This window comes from Cebus imitator, unplaced genomic scaffold (genome assembly GCF_001604975.1).
Source record: "Cebus imitator isolate Cc_AM_T3 unplaced genomic scaffold, Cebus_imitator-1.0 Scaffold79, whole genome shotgun sequence".
Lineage (NCBI taxonomy): Eukaryota > Metazoa > Chordata > Mammalia > Primates > Cebidae > Cebus > Cebus imitator.
The window spans coordinates 3,856,090-3,868,568 of NW_016107394.1; the positions used below are offsets into that span (position 1 = coordinate 3,856,090).

Here is a 12,479-nt window from a genome sequence, read left to right on the forward strand (position 1 = left end):
CCGCGCCCGGCCAACTTTTTTCTTTTTTTTGAGAGAGGGTCTCACTCTGTCACCTAGCCTGGGGTGCAGTGGTGTGATCTTGGCTCACCGCAACCTCTGCCTCCTGGGCTCAAGTGATCCTCCCACCTGAGTCTCCCGGGTAGCTGGGACCACAGGCATGTGCCACCATGCCTGACTAAAAAGGGAAACTTTTAATGTAATGTGTAATTAATGTAATTTTTTTTTTGAGACAGAGTCTCGCCTAGGCTAGAGTGCAGTGGCACAGTCTCAGCTCACTGCAACATCCACCTCCCGGGTTCAAGCAGTTCTCCTGCCTCAGCCTTCTGAGCAGCTGGGATTACAGGTACCCCCCACCATGCCCAGCTAAATTATTATTTATTTATTTATTTATTTATTATTTTTAGTAGAGATGGGGTTTCACCACGTTGGCCAGGCTGCTTTCGAACTCCTGACTTCAAGTGACCTACCCGCCTTAGCCTCCCAAAGTTGGAGGATTCACTGAGCCTGGCCAGAAGCTTTTTAAAATATGGGTTTTATTTGAAAACGAAGCCAGACATTAAATCAAAAAAATTTTTTTTGCTTTTGTATGAACTCTCCAGTTTATATACATAACTGATCTCAAGTTATAATTTAAATTTAGGAAAGTGCTGAGGATGAACAGATATTTGCTTTTTCCCAAGGAGAAGGGAAGCGGGGAAATTACTTACTGAGCACCTCCTGTATTCCAATGATTTTTTTGTTTGTTTTGTTTCAGAGAAGGAGTCTTGCTCTGCTGCCAAGGCTGGAGTGCAGTTACTATTCACAGGTGCAGTCTTGGCTCACTGTAGTCTCGAACTCCTGAGCTCAAGCAATCCTCTTGCCTCAGCCTCCCAGGTAGCAGGTGCACGCCACATGCCTGCTTTCCGAGGAGTTTTAGGTCAACACTCCCAAAAAGACTGTGAAGCAGGGATTGTTATTCCCACTTCTCTGGTAGCACACCGAGGTGCAAGGATTCCCTGTGGATAGGTGGTTAGTTGGGTGGAGTGGGGTGGAGTGGGGTGAGGTTTGAACTCAGCCCTGGCAATCAGAGCTACACGAGACTGTCAAGAAGTAGAAAAAGATGCTGGCATTTTGGGACCCCATTATCAATTTGAAAGACGTACAGTCTTAAGCTTGGAACTAGGTCATCTGGTTCAACCCTGCCTTTTGCAGAAGCAGAAGCTGGAGCCCTAAAAAAATAAATCAATTTGCCTGCAATTAAATGGAGTGAGAGAGGGCAGAGGAAGTGTAGGCATGTGGGGCTGGATATGGCCCCACCCTGACAAATAGAAAGCCGGAAATAGAAGTGAGAAAGAAAAATTCCAAGAAAGAAAAGGCAGATAAGTGGCTGTTCTTACTCCCACACCTAAGGTGTGAATTTCTTTATTGAGTCATAATAATTTCCCCAAAATTCCGAGTCCTCCTACTTTAGGTTCTTAGCCAGGAATCCGCTTCTTTTCCCCTAAGCCCTACAACCCTTTGAGGTGCTCACAATTGAGCACTGGTCGGGGGGAAGGAGCTGCATGGGGGCAGGGCTCCTGTGGCTTCGTGTCATCCACTGTCACCTCTGGTCCTCAAGTCTCTGGATCCTTTGGTCTCACCTCTAGACAACTGTATCTTTCAAAACCTTCTTCCCTGGCATCTCCTCTCTGTCCAGACAAAATCTCTCCCAAGGCATTGTCCTTGTAGTTAGATTGACACAGAGCTTTTGCTTTTATAAAGTGCGTTCATACCCAGCTTCTCACTTGCATGTCGTAACACCCCCGGTGAGGTGGACAAGGAAGGGATTGCTCCCTCCATTTTATAGGAAAGGGGAGGCTGCCCTTTTGATTTTTCCGCATTGTCAGCAAATACTTACAAACCCCAGCATCGAACTGGCCCAGCAGGGCTTCTTTGGCACAGGCTTTAGTTTTTTATCTTGTTCCTTGCACTTCTTAGAATCCAAAGGACTCGATGAGGCAGACACATGACAAACAGGCTGATGATGCATGTGTGACGGCTGCAGTCACCAGCTCTGTGGTGCTGGGTGGCGTCCCTCCAGGCCCCTCGGCTGATCTCCCGCCGTATCGTGGGCCCCTCCTGTCCCGTGCTTGCCATCTTTCCTGCTTATCGTTCATTGTCTAACCAGATTTCTTGGGGAATACATGTCTCCAACCTTCCATTTTATCCAAATGGATCTATTTTGCTTTATTTTCTGTTGCCTAAATATTAGGCATGCCTAATGGGTTTCAAAAATTAATATAATTTATTTTCCATCTTGTCAGTGCAAAACAAAGGTCTTCTCAAGGCAAAGCACTGAAGACCAGAATCCTTTCTCCTCTTCTACTTCTGTTTCTTGAATCAGCAACAAGTAAACAACAGTTCTGTAAACATGTGTGGGTCTGTGTCCATGTGGGTGTGGATCCACTGTTTTCTTCCATTCTCAAATGGTTTTGGATATGTCAGCTACCAGTGGCCTTCTTGTCTTGTTCAAAACGGAGATTCCCATAACATCAGGGCCCGTTGCAGCTGCTCATAAGTTACGAACATCACCACGTTCCAGGATCCCAAACGCAAAAAGGCGGGTGTAAATCTGATGAGAAAAACAACCAATGCATCAGGTGGAGCGCTAGGAGACCACAGCAGACGCATGTGCCCTCCCGGGACACAGTGGGAGAGCCAGAGGGCCTAGACTTCTGTCCATCACAAGTGCTTTCTGAAATCCTTTCAGTCTCTCTGTTTTTTTTTTTTTTTTCCCCTTTTTCTGCTGAGGGGATTTAAGCAGAAGTTGGAGTCAGAGAAAGAAAAAAACTCACATTTTGAGCCAGGTTACTGTGTCAGGCAGCAAATTCTCACAGTTCTATAAGGCAGCCATGTTGCTGCCAGGTTCCTTTTCACAAACTGAGCCCCAGGGAGGTTAAGAGCTCATCCAAAGACCAGTGGCTCGTAAGTGTCAGAGATGCGGCTCAGATGCGCTGTCTGACCTGACTCCCCCTTGCTGCTGAGTGTTTCTGGGCTCAGTTACATCCCAGTGGCCCGCCCTAACATGGCCCCCTGCCAGGACATGGAGAAGCTTGGGCTTTGCAGGATGAAGACAGTGTGGCACCAGATTTAGCTCATCTCTAGAGAGCCTGGCTGTGCTATAATGGCACTGCAAGGAGAGTGTCCTCACGTCACCTGTGGCTCACCAACTCAGGGAGAAGCCCACAGGCTGGCCCCTGCCCTCCTCTTAGCCTGTCCCTCCACTAACCACCTCCTGGGCCCCTTTGCTTCCACCAGATTCAGCTAGTCACGTTCCCTGGCGATGCCAGGCCTCTTTGCTCCTCTTGCTCCCTCTGCCTGGACTGTCCCCTCCTCTCCTCTTTGCCTGGCTGGTTGCTCTTTCCTCTGGAGGACTCGCCTTGGGCACCATAAACTCATGCCATGGGTTTTCCTGACCCTCACAGGGACTAGAGCACTGTGACAACAAATGTAAACTCTAGAGTCCAGTCAGACATGGGTTCAAATCCAAGCTCTCCCAGTTTCTAGCTGTATAATCTGGACATATTACTTAATCTTTGTAAGCCTCAGTTTCCTCATCTGTAAAATGAGAAAATAACAGTATCTGCCTTGTAGGGTTAGTTGTGGAGATTAAATGAATTAATGTCAGCACAGGACCCAGCAGCAGTAAATGCTCAGTAAATATCACCAACTTATCTGCTGCTTTTTGAGGAAAGCATAACCCAGGGCCTGGCACATACGAGATGATCCAGAAATGCTGGACAAGTGAAAGCAGTAACTGAGAGAAGTGGCTCCAGCTGAAGACTGTAATGACAGAGGCACTTTTCAGAAGAACAGTCTGTCAATTGCAACTGAGAACCTATAGTGGCTCTTGTTCACTTGTTGGGTCCATTCTAACATCAGGTACCAGAAAACTCTGTTGAAGGCATCAGCAGTGGGAGGTGAGAGGGCCAAGCTAAGAGCTTACCAGTAGGACAAACAACACCATTGGGTGTGGTATCTGATGGCCTGGGTTTGAGCCATGGCTCCACCATTTTAACTTGTGATCTTGGATAAATTACTTAACTTTTCTGTCATTCAGCCTTACCCTTAAGTAATGTGGACAATACTACCCAGTTCAAGGGGTTGATGGGATAACTTGTGTAAAGTGCTCGGCACGAGGCCTAATATAGAGTTATGTAGCTGTCGTGATAATCATACACAACCTGCATTATCGAGTGCTTGCTTTGTGCAAGGGACTGTGGGAGATTAAGACAGCTGAGCCACTTTGACTTTCGGGAACTTGCCCTTTGCCTGAGGAATAATTTAAGCTTACCAATACTATAACACAAGGCAGGAGGTGATAAATACCATAAAAATGGTGTCAAATGGCATTGCAGAAGTTCCCAGGAAGGAGGAAAAATTTACACCTGAGAGTGTTACGGAGGAGGTGGCATTTGAACTGGTCTTGAAGGATGGCTAAGATTGAAAGCCTGTAGGCCGGGCACAGTGGCTGTAATCCAAGCACTTTGGGAGGTCGATGCGGGAGAATCACCTGAGGCTGGGAGTTTGAGCCCAGCATGACCAACATGGAGAAACCCTGTCTCTACCAAAAATACAAAAATTAGTCAGGTGTGGTGGCACATGCCTGTAATCCCAGCTACTCGGGAGGCTGAGGCTGCGGTGAGCTGAGATCGCACCATTGCACTCCAGCCTGGGCAACAAGAGCAAAACTCCTTTTCAAAAAGGAAAGAAAGAAAGAAAGAAAGAAAGCCTGTAGATGATGAGGCATTCCGTGCAGTGGGAGAAGTGCAAAGGCGTGGAAGCAAGAAAACATGGAGCGTGTGGGGACAGTGTTAAAGCACTGGCTGTGGCCAGTGTGGTGCTCAATGGCCATGCCAGGAGGTTGGGGAGGTCTCAGGATTGTTAACTTCCTTTGGAGAAGGCAGCACTTTTACCTATTCCTAGAATGCTTGTTCTCAGGCAGGCTTCCCTAACTCTCCACATCAGGTATAGTTCACTTTCTTTCTTTTACTTGCACGGTTTTTTAGACTTCTCCTTTGTGGCATTTACATCTGTGCTCTTCACTGCTACATCCCAGCTTGACCCATGGTAGCCACATTAGAAAAGAAAGAAGCCCCTGTTCTCTGGGAGGGAGTGCTGGAGGCGGGAGGAGGCTCACCCTTTGTAGAAGGCTGTGGGGCCCTCCTGGGCCACCGTCTTTATCATACAGTCGACGGGGCTGAGGTACTGGCCTGGAGGTGAGTTCATATACCGGGTCTTTACCACGTCCACTGGGGAGGCCACCACTGTGGCACAGAAGCCGGCTCCAAAGGCAGAGACAAAGTGGCAGGGGAAATTGTCTGCAGAGGGAAGGATGAGCGAATATCAAGGAGTGCACTTGTGTTCTGTCCATATGTATTCACTGTTTGTCCCCAACTCAGCCGTGAACTCCCTGAGCATGGGACAGTATTTTCCATATGTTTACAGTGCCCTGGGCTAAGCTCTTGGCAAGTACCGGCAAACTAGGCCTGCGCTGATCCAGAGGTGGAAGGTCATACAGCCTGTTTGAGGAAACTGAAGTGAGAGAAGGTGAGAGACCCCTGCTCAAAGCTACATAGTGAGAGGCGGTGCTGGGACTGGCACCCAGGTCTCCTGCCTCCCAGCCCAGGCATCTTTCCTGCTTGTCACCATAATGTACCAGGCACTTTTTACTGGGCACTCCTCCTCTCTCTGCTCCTACTAAAGCCCAGTTGCCTCTGGCTGGTGCCCACTCCATGGAGTTCTGCGTTCCCTCCCTGCTGAGGGAGGGCTGCCTGCCTGGAGCTCAGAACCTCACCGGTGAGCAGGTGAGACTCCAGTAGCTTCTCCTTGAGGACGTCGTAGGTCACCATCTCAGCACAGTTGACAATGGCATTCCTCATGATATTGGGCCAAGTTCCTGTTAAGAAGGCGGTAGGGATGGATGAATGGGAAATGGTAGAAATGGACGACCTGGCTGCAAGGCCACGGGCCCCAGTTTGGGGGCCATAGTGCCTCATTCCAATGGTCTCAGCCAGAAAAGCCCACCCTAGCTGAGCAGATTCCACACTTTTCCTTTCTAGGGTTAACAACTCTCAGACTGTCCATGTCCATCTTAGAGGCAGAGAACAGAGAGGCCCACTTGTGTTCATTTGGCCACATTTTGGAGGGTAATCTGCAATAGCTGTCAAAATTAAAATATGCCTCCCCGAGACCCAGCTGTAGCCAGAAAAGAAAGTCATTCTGCGGGAGGCTGAGCTCTTGGAACAGTGACAGAATGTGGTGTTGCCAGCAGGGCCCTAGGAAAGTGTCAGGACCAAACCCCTGGCTTCACAGATAAGGGGACAAGCTCTGAAGGGCACCCAACAAGTGAGTGAAGAGCCCTCACTTAAGAGGTGTCCTGCCCTTAAACTTCCCTGGGTCAGTTTCTTCTATAAGCATTCATGCAACCTCTGGTCCACATGTGGGAGAGAGTCCTGCGTTCATCACGGTGGCTGCCATGTGGTCATGTAGGGAAGCCTCCAGCTTTACTCCCAAGGAAGCCCTTTCTCATTGCATCTCCCTGCGCCCACTCCTCACAGCTCTGCTTTCCGGATGCTCCTCTTTTTCCTCTGGGCCCTGCTTAAGGGCCCCTCCCTTTCTGCCACCACACACCTAGAGCCCTCTCAGTCTTCCAGGCCCAGTTTAGGTGTCACCTTCTCTACAGAGCCTGCCACTGGAGCTCCACCTCTGGGGCGACCCCTAGCACATCCTGCCTGTGGTATGGCTGCGTCTTGACTTATCTCCTCTGTTGTCCTCATGCCCTGGGCGTGTGGAGGTGTCTTAAATTCATTTCTGGCTGGGCGTGGTGGTTCATGCCTGTAATCCCAGCACTTTGGGAGGCCGAGGCGGGCGGATCAGGAGGTCAGGAGTTTGAGACCAGACTGGCCAACATGGTGAAACCCCATCTCTACTAAAAATACAAAAAGTAGCCAGGCATGGTGGTGGGCGCCTGTAATCCCAGCTACTTGGGAGGCTGAGGCAGGAGAATTGCTTGAACCCAGGAGGGAGAGGTTGCAGTGAGCTGAGACCGCACCATAGCACTCCAGCCTGGGCAACAGAGCCAGACTCTGTCTCAAAAAAAAAAAAAAAATTTATTTCTGTCTTGCTCACAGCAACCTGCACATGGCAAAGGTCTGGTAAAATGAACTGAGTTCGCAGGGCTGTGGCAGGTCAGTGAGGTATCTTTAGTTGGGAGGTTCTTCTAGAATCGCTGGAACATGCCATAGTGGGAATCCCCTCCTAGCTGGTCCCTGCCCCAGCCAGAGGGGAGGGAAAGTTCTGCCTAGGGCCGCCTGCACCAGGAGTCCAGACTTACCTTTCCACAGGCCCCTGACTCCTTCCTCCCTGGCGATGGTTCTGTAGGCGTCCATAGTCCCGCTGTATTTTCTGTCACTCCCAGGCCCAAGGTGTATGCTGGCCTGAAATCGGACCTTCACCACGTCTGTGGGCTGGGCACAGGTCACCGCCATGGCTCCTGTCGTGCAGCCCGCCAAAATCCGGGTAGTGACGCTGGAGTCTGGGACAGGCAGAGAGAGTGGCCAGTGTCCCCTACTGAGCAGTTCTCTGGGATAAGCTGTTCTCCAGGGGCTGCCCTTGCAGCTTCCTTGATGGCCACTCAGAGTCTCCTTATGAGCGTCCAGTACCAACATCCCCCTGCCCCTGGCTCTGCCTCCAAGTCTGGACTTCCCTGGTCTCTTGACCCACACACTTTCGGCCATCCCTTTGGTGTTCAGGGACCCGGGCACTCACTGTCTGAGCCTTTGGGAGTGTAGAACTGCTTGACGGAGTCGTAGAGGCCGATGCGGATGGAGGCAAAGCTCATCTGGCGCTGCAGGCCGGCAACCAACCCATTGTAGGGGCTGCAGGGGCCCTCGGTCCGTACCATGGTCAGGATGGTGCCCAGCACGCCACGGTACTGCACAAGCCGGGCTGCCTGGGCTGCCTGGTTCTCCCCCTGGATCTGAGGGACAACAGCAGGGGGCAAGGACTTGGATGGGAGGGCAAGAGGGAGCTGTGTACACAAGAACCCTGCTGGAGCTGGGCCTGCCTGGGCAGGGCCTGAGAACAACCACGCTGATCACAGCCTTCATATCACAGTGAAAATGCTGGGCAGCATTTACTGTTCACAGAGCAGCATTTTACACATGGTTTGGTGTTTGATCTTCAGAGCAAATCAGAGGGACAGATTGTTTCTCCAATTTTAGAAGTGCTTTGTGGCTTGCCAAGGTCACACAGTTAATTCCTTCTTTATTTTATTTTTTCTTTTTTTTTGAGACAGTTTCACTCTGTTGCCCAGTCTAGAGTGCAACGGTGTGATCTTGGCTTACTGCAACCTCCGCCTCCCGGGTTCAAGCGATTCTCCTGCCTCAGCCTCCCGAGTAACTGGGATTACAGGCATGTGCCACCACGCCTGGCTAATATTTTTTGCATTTTTAGTAGAGATGAGGTTTCACCATGTTGGTCAGGCTGGTCTCGAACTCCTGACCTCCTGATCCATCCACCTTGGCCTCCCAAAGTGCTGGGATTACAGGCATAAGCCACCACACCCAGCATTAATTCCTTCCTTTTACCTCACATTGTATGGTTTACAAAGTAGGGCCTAGGCCATAAAGGGCCCTGTTACATCATGCAAAGAATTTAGATTTTTTTGTCCTGGTGAATGGTGACGGGAAGAGGCCAGGAGGGGTCATAAGCAGTGGAGTGAGAGTCTTTGTCAGGGTTCCGAGTGAGGAAGGGCATGTGGGCACATAGCATGAGGAGAACTAGTTCCTCCTTCTACGCGATCAGTGACCCTTGGCCAAAGGGCACCTACCTGCAGGCGGACCTTAGCTGTGTCCAGTGGAAAGGTGAGGAGGTCAGCAAAACAGGCTGCTGTGCCTGCCCCCAGGAACTTCACAGCCATGGTGGGAGGCACGTCTGAAGGCTTCAGTCCAACCATGGTCTTGGAAGGCTCCACCCAGTCCCTTTAGGGCCAGAGGAGGTCCAAGGAGAGAGGCTGCTTCACGGTTCTGGGCTTCAGTGCAGCGGAGAGGCTGCAGGAGACAGGCCAGAGGAGGCAGATTGAGTAATGTCTGGCCTGGCCCCCAGGGGCTCCTCAGCACCCAGGAGGGCTTTAGAAAGGGAGAAGCCTGGGTGCTGCCATACTTAAGCTGTGTGAATTTGGCCTATAAAGGCAGGTCACATTCCCATCCCTTGGATTTTGCAATCTTCCTCCTGCCCCTCTCCTTCCCCTCCTTCCCATGGGCAGGCAGACCTGGTAGTGGTATCTGCACTGTATAGATGAGGAAACCGAGGCTCAGACACCTGTTTTCCCCAATTTTTTTTTTTGAAACAGGATCTCACTCTGTTACCTGGGCTGGAGTGCAGAGGTGCAATCCAGGCTCACTGTAGTCTTGACCCCTTGGACTCAAGTGACCCTCCCACCTTCAGCCTTCTGAGTAGCTGGGACTATAGGCGTTCATCACCATACTCAGCTAATTTTTTATTTTTAATTAATTTTTTTGAGATGAAGTCTAATATTGTTGCTGGGCTGGAGTGCAATGGCATGATCTTGGCTCACTGCAACCCCTGCCTCCCAGGTTCAAGCAATTCTCCTGCCTCAGCTTCCCAAGTAGCTGGGATTACAGGCGTCCACCACCATACCTGGCTAATTTTTTATATTTTTAGTAGAGACGGGGGTTTCACTATTTTGGCCAGGCTGGTCTTGAACTCCTGACCTCGTGATCCACCTGCCTGGGCCTCCCAAAGTGATGGGGTTGTAGGCATGAGCCATTGCGCCTGGCCCAATTTTTTATTTTTTGTAGAGATGGGGGTCTATGTTGCCTAGGCTGGTCTCAAAATCCTGGCCTCAGCCTGATGATTTGATAAGAGGGGCAGTTCTTAGCCATCCATGGGAAATAGAATAGATGGATGTAGACTCAGGTCAAAAGCCCATGTTGCAGGCAGGGCTCTAGAACTTTCTGTAGTTAAGCTTGGGGAGGAGGGGAAGCCACAATGGTGGGCACAGGTAGTAGCTGCTCTGAGGCCAGTAGTCCCTAATCTTCTTCCCAGTTCACTTCAGCCTCCCCACACCCCTAGCAGCCAGCAGTACTTTGCCACTGGCCAGTAGAGGAAGAAGTCAAAAGTGGAATCCTCATTCCTGTAGCTCTGCTGGGGCTCCTGAGGGATGGGATGTTCTAGTCTGCATGGCCCATTAATGTTTGCTGGGTGCTTCTTGCACCAGATACCGTGCTGAGGGCTTTAGAGACACTGACTGATTCGATCCCTTTATAAGGCTACAAGTCATTGTTGTTATTATTATTCCCATTTCATAAACCAGGGACCTGAGGTGTCCGGGGCTTTAGCTAGTCATACAGTTGAAGTGCTGGAGCTGAGATTGGTGCCTACATTTGTCTGACATCTGAAGCTGTGCCTCTTCCACTGCCCAGAGAGTCGAGTCTCAGACTTCAGGGATTGCTAAGGATCCCTTGGGCTGCTTGTTTACAGACTAGATTCTCGGCCCTCAGCCCCAGAGATCCTGATTTAGGTCTGGGGTGTGGCCTAGGAATTTGCATTAGGAACAAATTCCCCGTGGCAGCTCTGAAGCAGGGGGTAGAGGACCCCATTTTGAGACATCCTACCCAACATGATATTGCCTCCCCTACTCCGACCCACCCTCCTGGGCAAAGCCTTCACAGCATCCCAAGGAGGAAGCCATCTGGGCGGAGAGACCATGGGATCTGTAAACGATCTGGACCATGCCTCAGGTCAGATGTGCCTGTCATCCCTACTCAGGAAGAGGGCCCCAGGGTCCTCATGGAAAGAGAGGGATTTATGCTCCAGGGAATCCCAGAGATTCTGGGGCAGACAAAGAAGAAAACCACTTTCTGACTATGGGGATTTGCAAAATCCCACCAGAGGCAGCCTACAAGGCAAAGGGGACGTGAGTCTTGGGTGAGTGACACAGGTGTTGGGTTCAAGTCTTAGCCCTGCCACAGTACCCTCATCAGGGCCACACCTCCCTTTTCATAAGGTGGGGGCTGGACTGAATCTCTATCAGTTCTGACATGCTGTGGCTAGTGAGCACTGACTGCTCAGGGATGCTCTCTGTAAGCCTCCAATTAAATGGAGAACAAGAAGGGAGAAGGAGAGGGAGAGGGGAAGGGATGAGGGAAGAGAAAGGGGTCTTACCTGTGAGTCCTGCCAGGGCAAGGGCAGCACAGGGGCTCCCTAGGGCTCCATTCCGGGAGGTGGCAGCAGGGATCGGATGGCCCCTCCTTGCCATTCACGGTTGTCTCTGCTGCTTCTGGCTTGGCATTGGTCTTATACACGCGGCTGACCTGAAACCTTATCCTAGAGAAGCTGGTTGACAGCCTAATCACTTGACAAGAAGCTGGCTAGTGAGGTGCAGTGAGGTGAGGGGGGAGGTCAGTGAGTTCCAGATCTGGTTTAGTCCTCTTGACTTGGGGTGCTTTAATATAGCTCCTTCAAACTGTGGACACTTCCTTGGTAACAAGGGTGTATGGTAGTGTGGACCTGCTGCCACTTTTGAGTCCAAAGGTCAAGGCCTCCCATGATAGGCTGGGCACAGCTCTCGCAGGCATCTTAATAATAACTGTCATTCCTTCGTGCCTACTATGTGCTGAATATTTTACATACACAACTATTTTACACACTCCTATGAGATGGATACTATTAAGATTCTAATTCTTTACTTTTTTTTTTTTTTTATAAAGACAGGGTTTCACCATGTTGGTCAGGCTGGTCTTGAACTCCCAACCTCAGGTGATCCACCCGCCTTGGCCTCCAAAGTGCTTGGATTATAGGCATGAGCCACCACGCCCGGCCTTTTTTTTTTTTTTTTGTAATTTAAAATTTTTAATAGAGATGAAGTTTCGCTGTGTTCCCCTGGCTGGTTTTGAACTCCTAGGCTCAAGTGATCATCCTGCCTCGTCCTTGAAAACTGTTGGGATTATAGGTGTGAGCCACCATGCCAGGCCTAATTTTTTTTTAAATTACAGATTTATTGATATAGAATTCACATACCATGCAATTCATCTGTTTCAAGTGCACAATTCAAATGGTTTTTAGTATATTTGGAGTTGTGCAACCATCATCACAATCTAATTTAGAACATTTTCATCATACCCCCTGCTCCCCCAGGAAAACTCCATAAACATTAGTAGTCACTTCCCTTCCCTCGCTCCCCAGCCTCAGGCAACCATTAACCAATCTACTTTCTGTCTCTATAAACTTGCCTTTTCTGAACACTTCCTAGAAATGGAATCATCCAATATGTGCTTGTTTGTGACTGGCTTCTTTCACTTAGTGTACCAATGCTTTTGAAGTTCATCCATGTTGGAGCCTGTATCAGTATTTCATTTCTTTTTGGTGCTAGGGATCCTAAAATCTTACCACTGAGGAGGAAGTGGAATCTCAGGGAGGGCAATGCTAGCCAGGTC

The 12,479-nt window shown here is 50.0% G+C and overlaps 1 protein-coding gene across 3 annotated transcripts in view; it reads right to left on the reverse strand.

The window, feature by feature from the left end:
• The window catches only part of UCP3 (uncoupling protein 3), a 16,944-nt gene extending 5,282 nt beyond the window's left edge, over nt 1–11,662 (reverse strand). Inside the window, exons 1-7 of one of the 3 annotated variants that reach the window (XM_017532967.2) lie at nt 11,209–11,662; nt 8,852–9,071; nt 7,789–7,999; nt 7,355–7,555; nt 5,816–5,917; nt 5,159–5,339; nt 790–1,208 (exon numbers count right to left, since the gene is read on the reverse strand). In XM_017532967.2, the coding sequence (XP_017388456.1) occupies nt 1,070–1,208; nt 5,159–5,339; nt 5,816–5,917; nt 7,355–7,555; nt 7,789–7,999; nt 8,852–8,977 (960 nt within the window). In that variant the 5' untranslated portion in view covers nt 8,978–9,071; nt 11,209–11,662 and the 3' untranslated portion in view covers nt 790–1,069. Of the gene's footprint in view, nt 1–789; nt 1,209–1,367; nt 2,591–5,158; nt 5,340–5,815; nt 5,918–7,354; nt 7,556–7,788; nt 8,000–8,851; nt 9,072–11,208 lie in introns of those variants that run through there. The other 2 variants (XM_017532968.2, XM_037740120.1) reach the window with 2 other exon arrangements.
• Between the last annotated feature and the right edge of the window lie 817 nt (nt 11,663–12,479).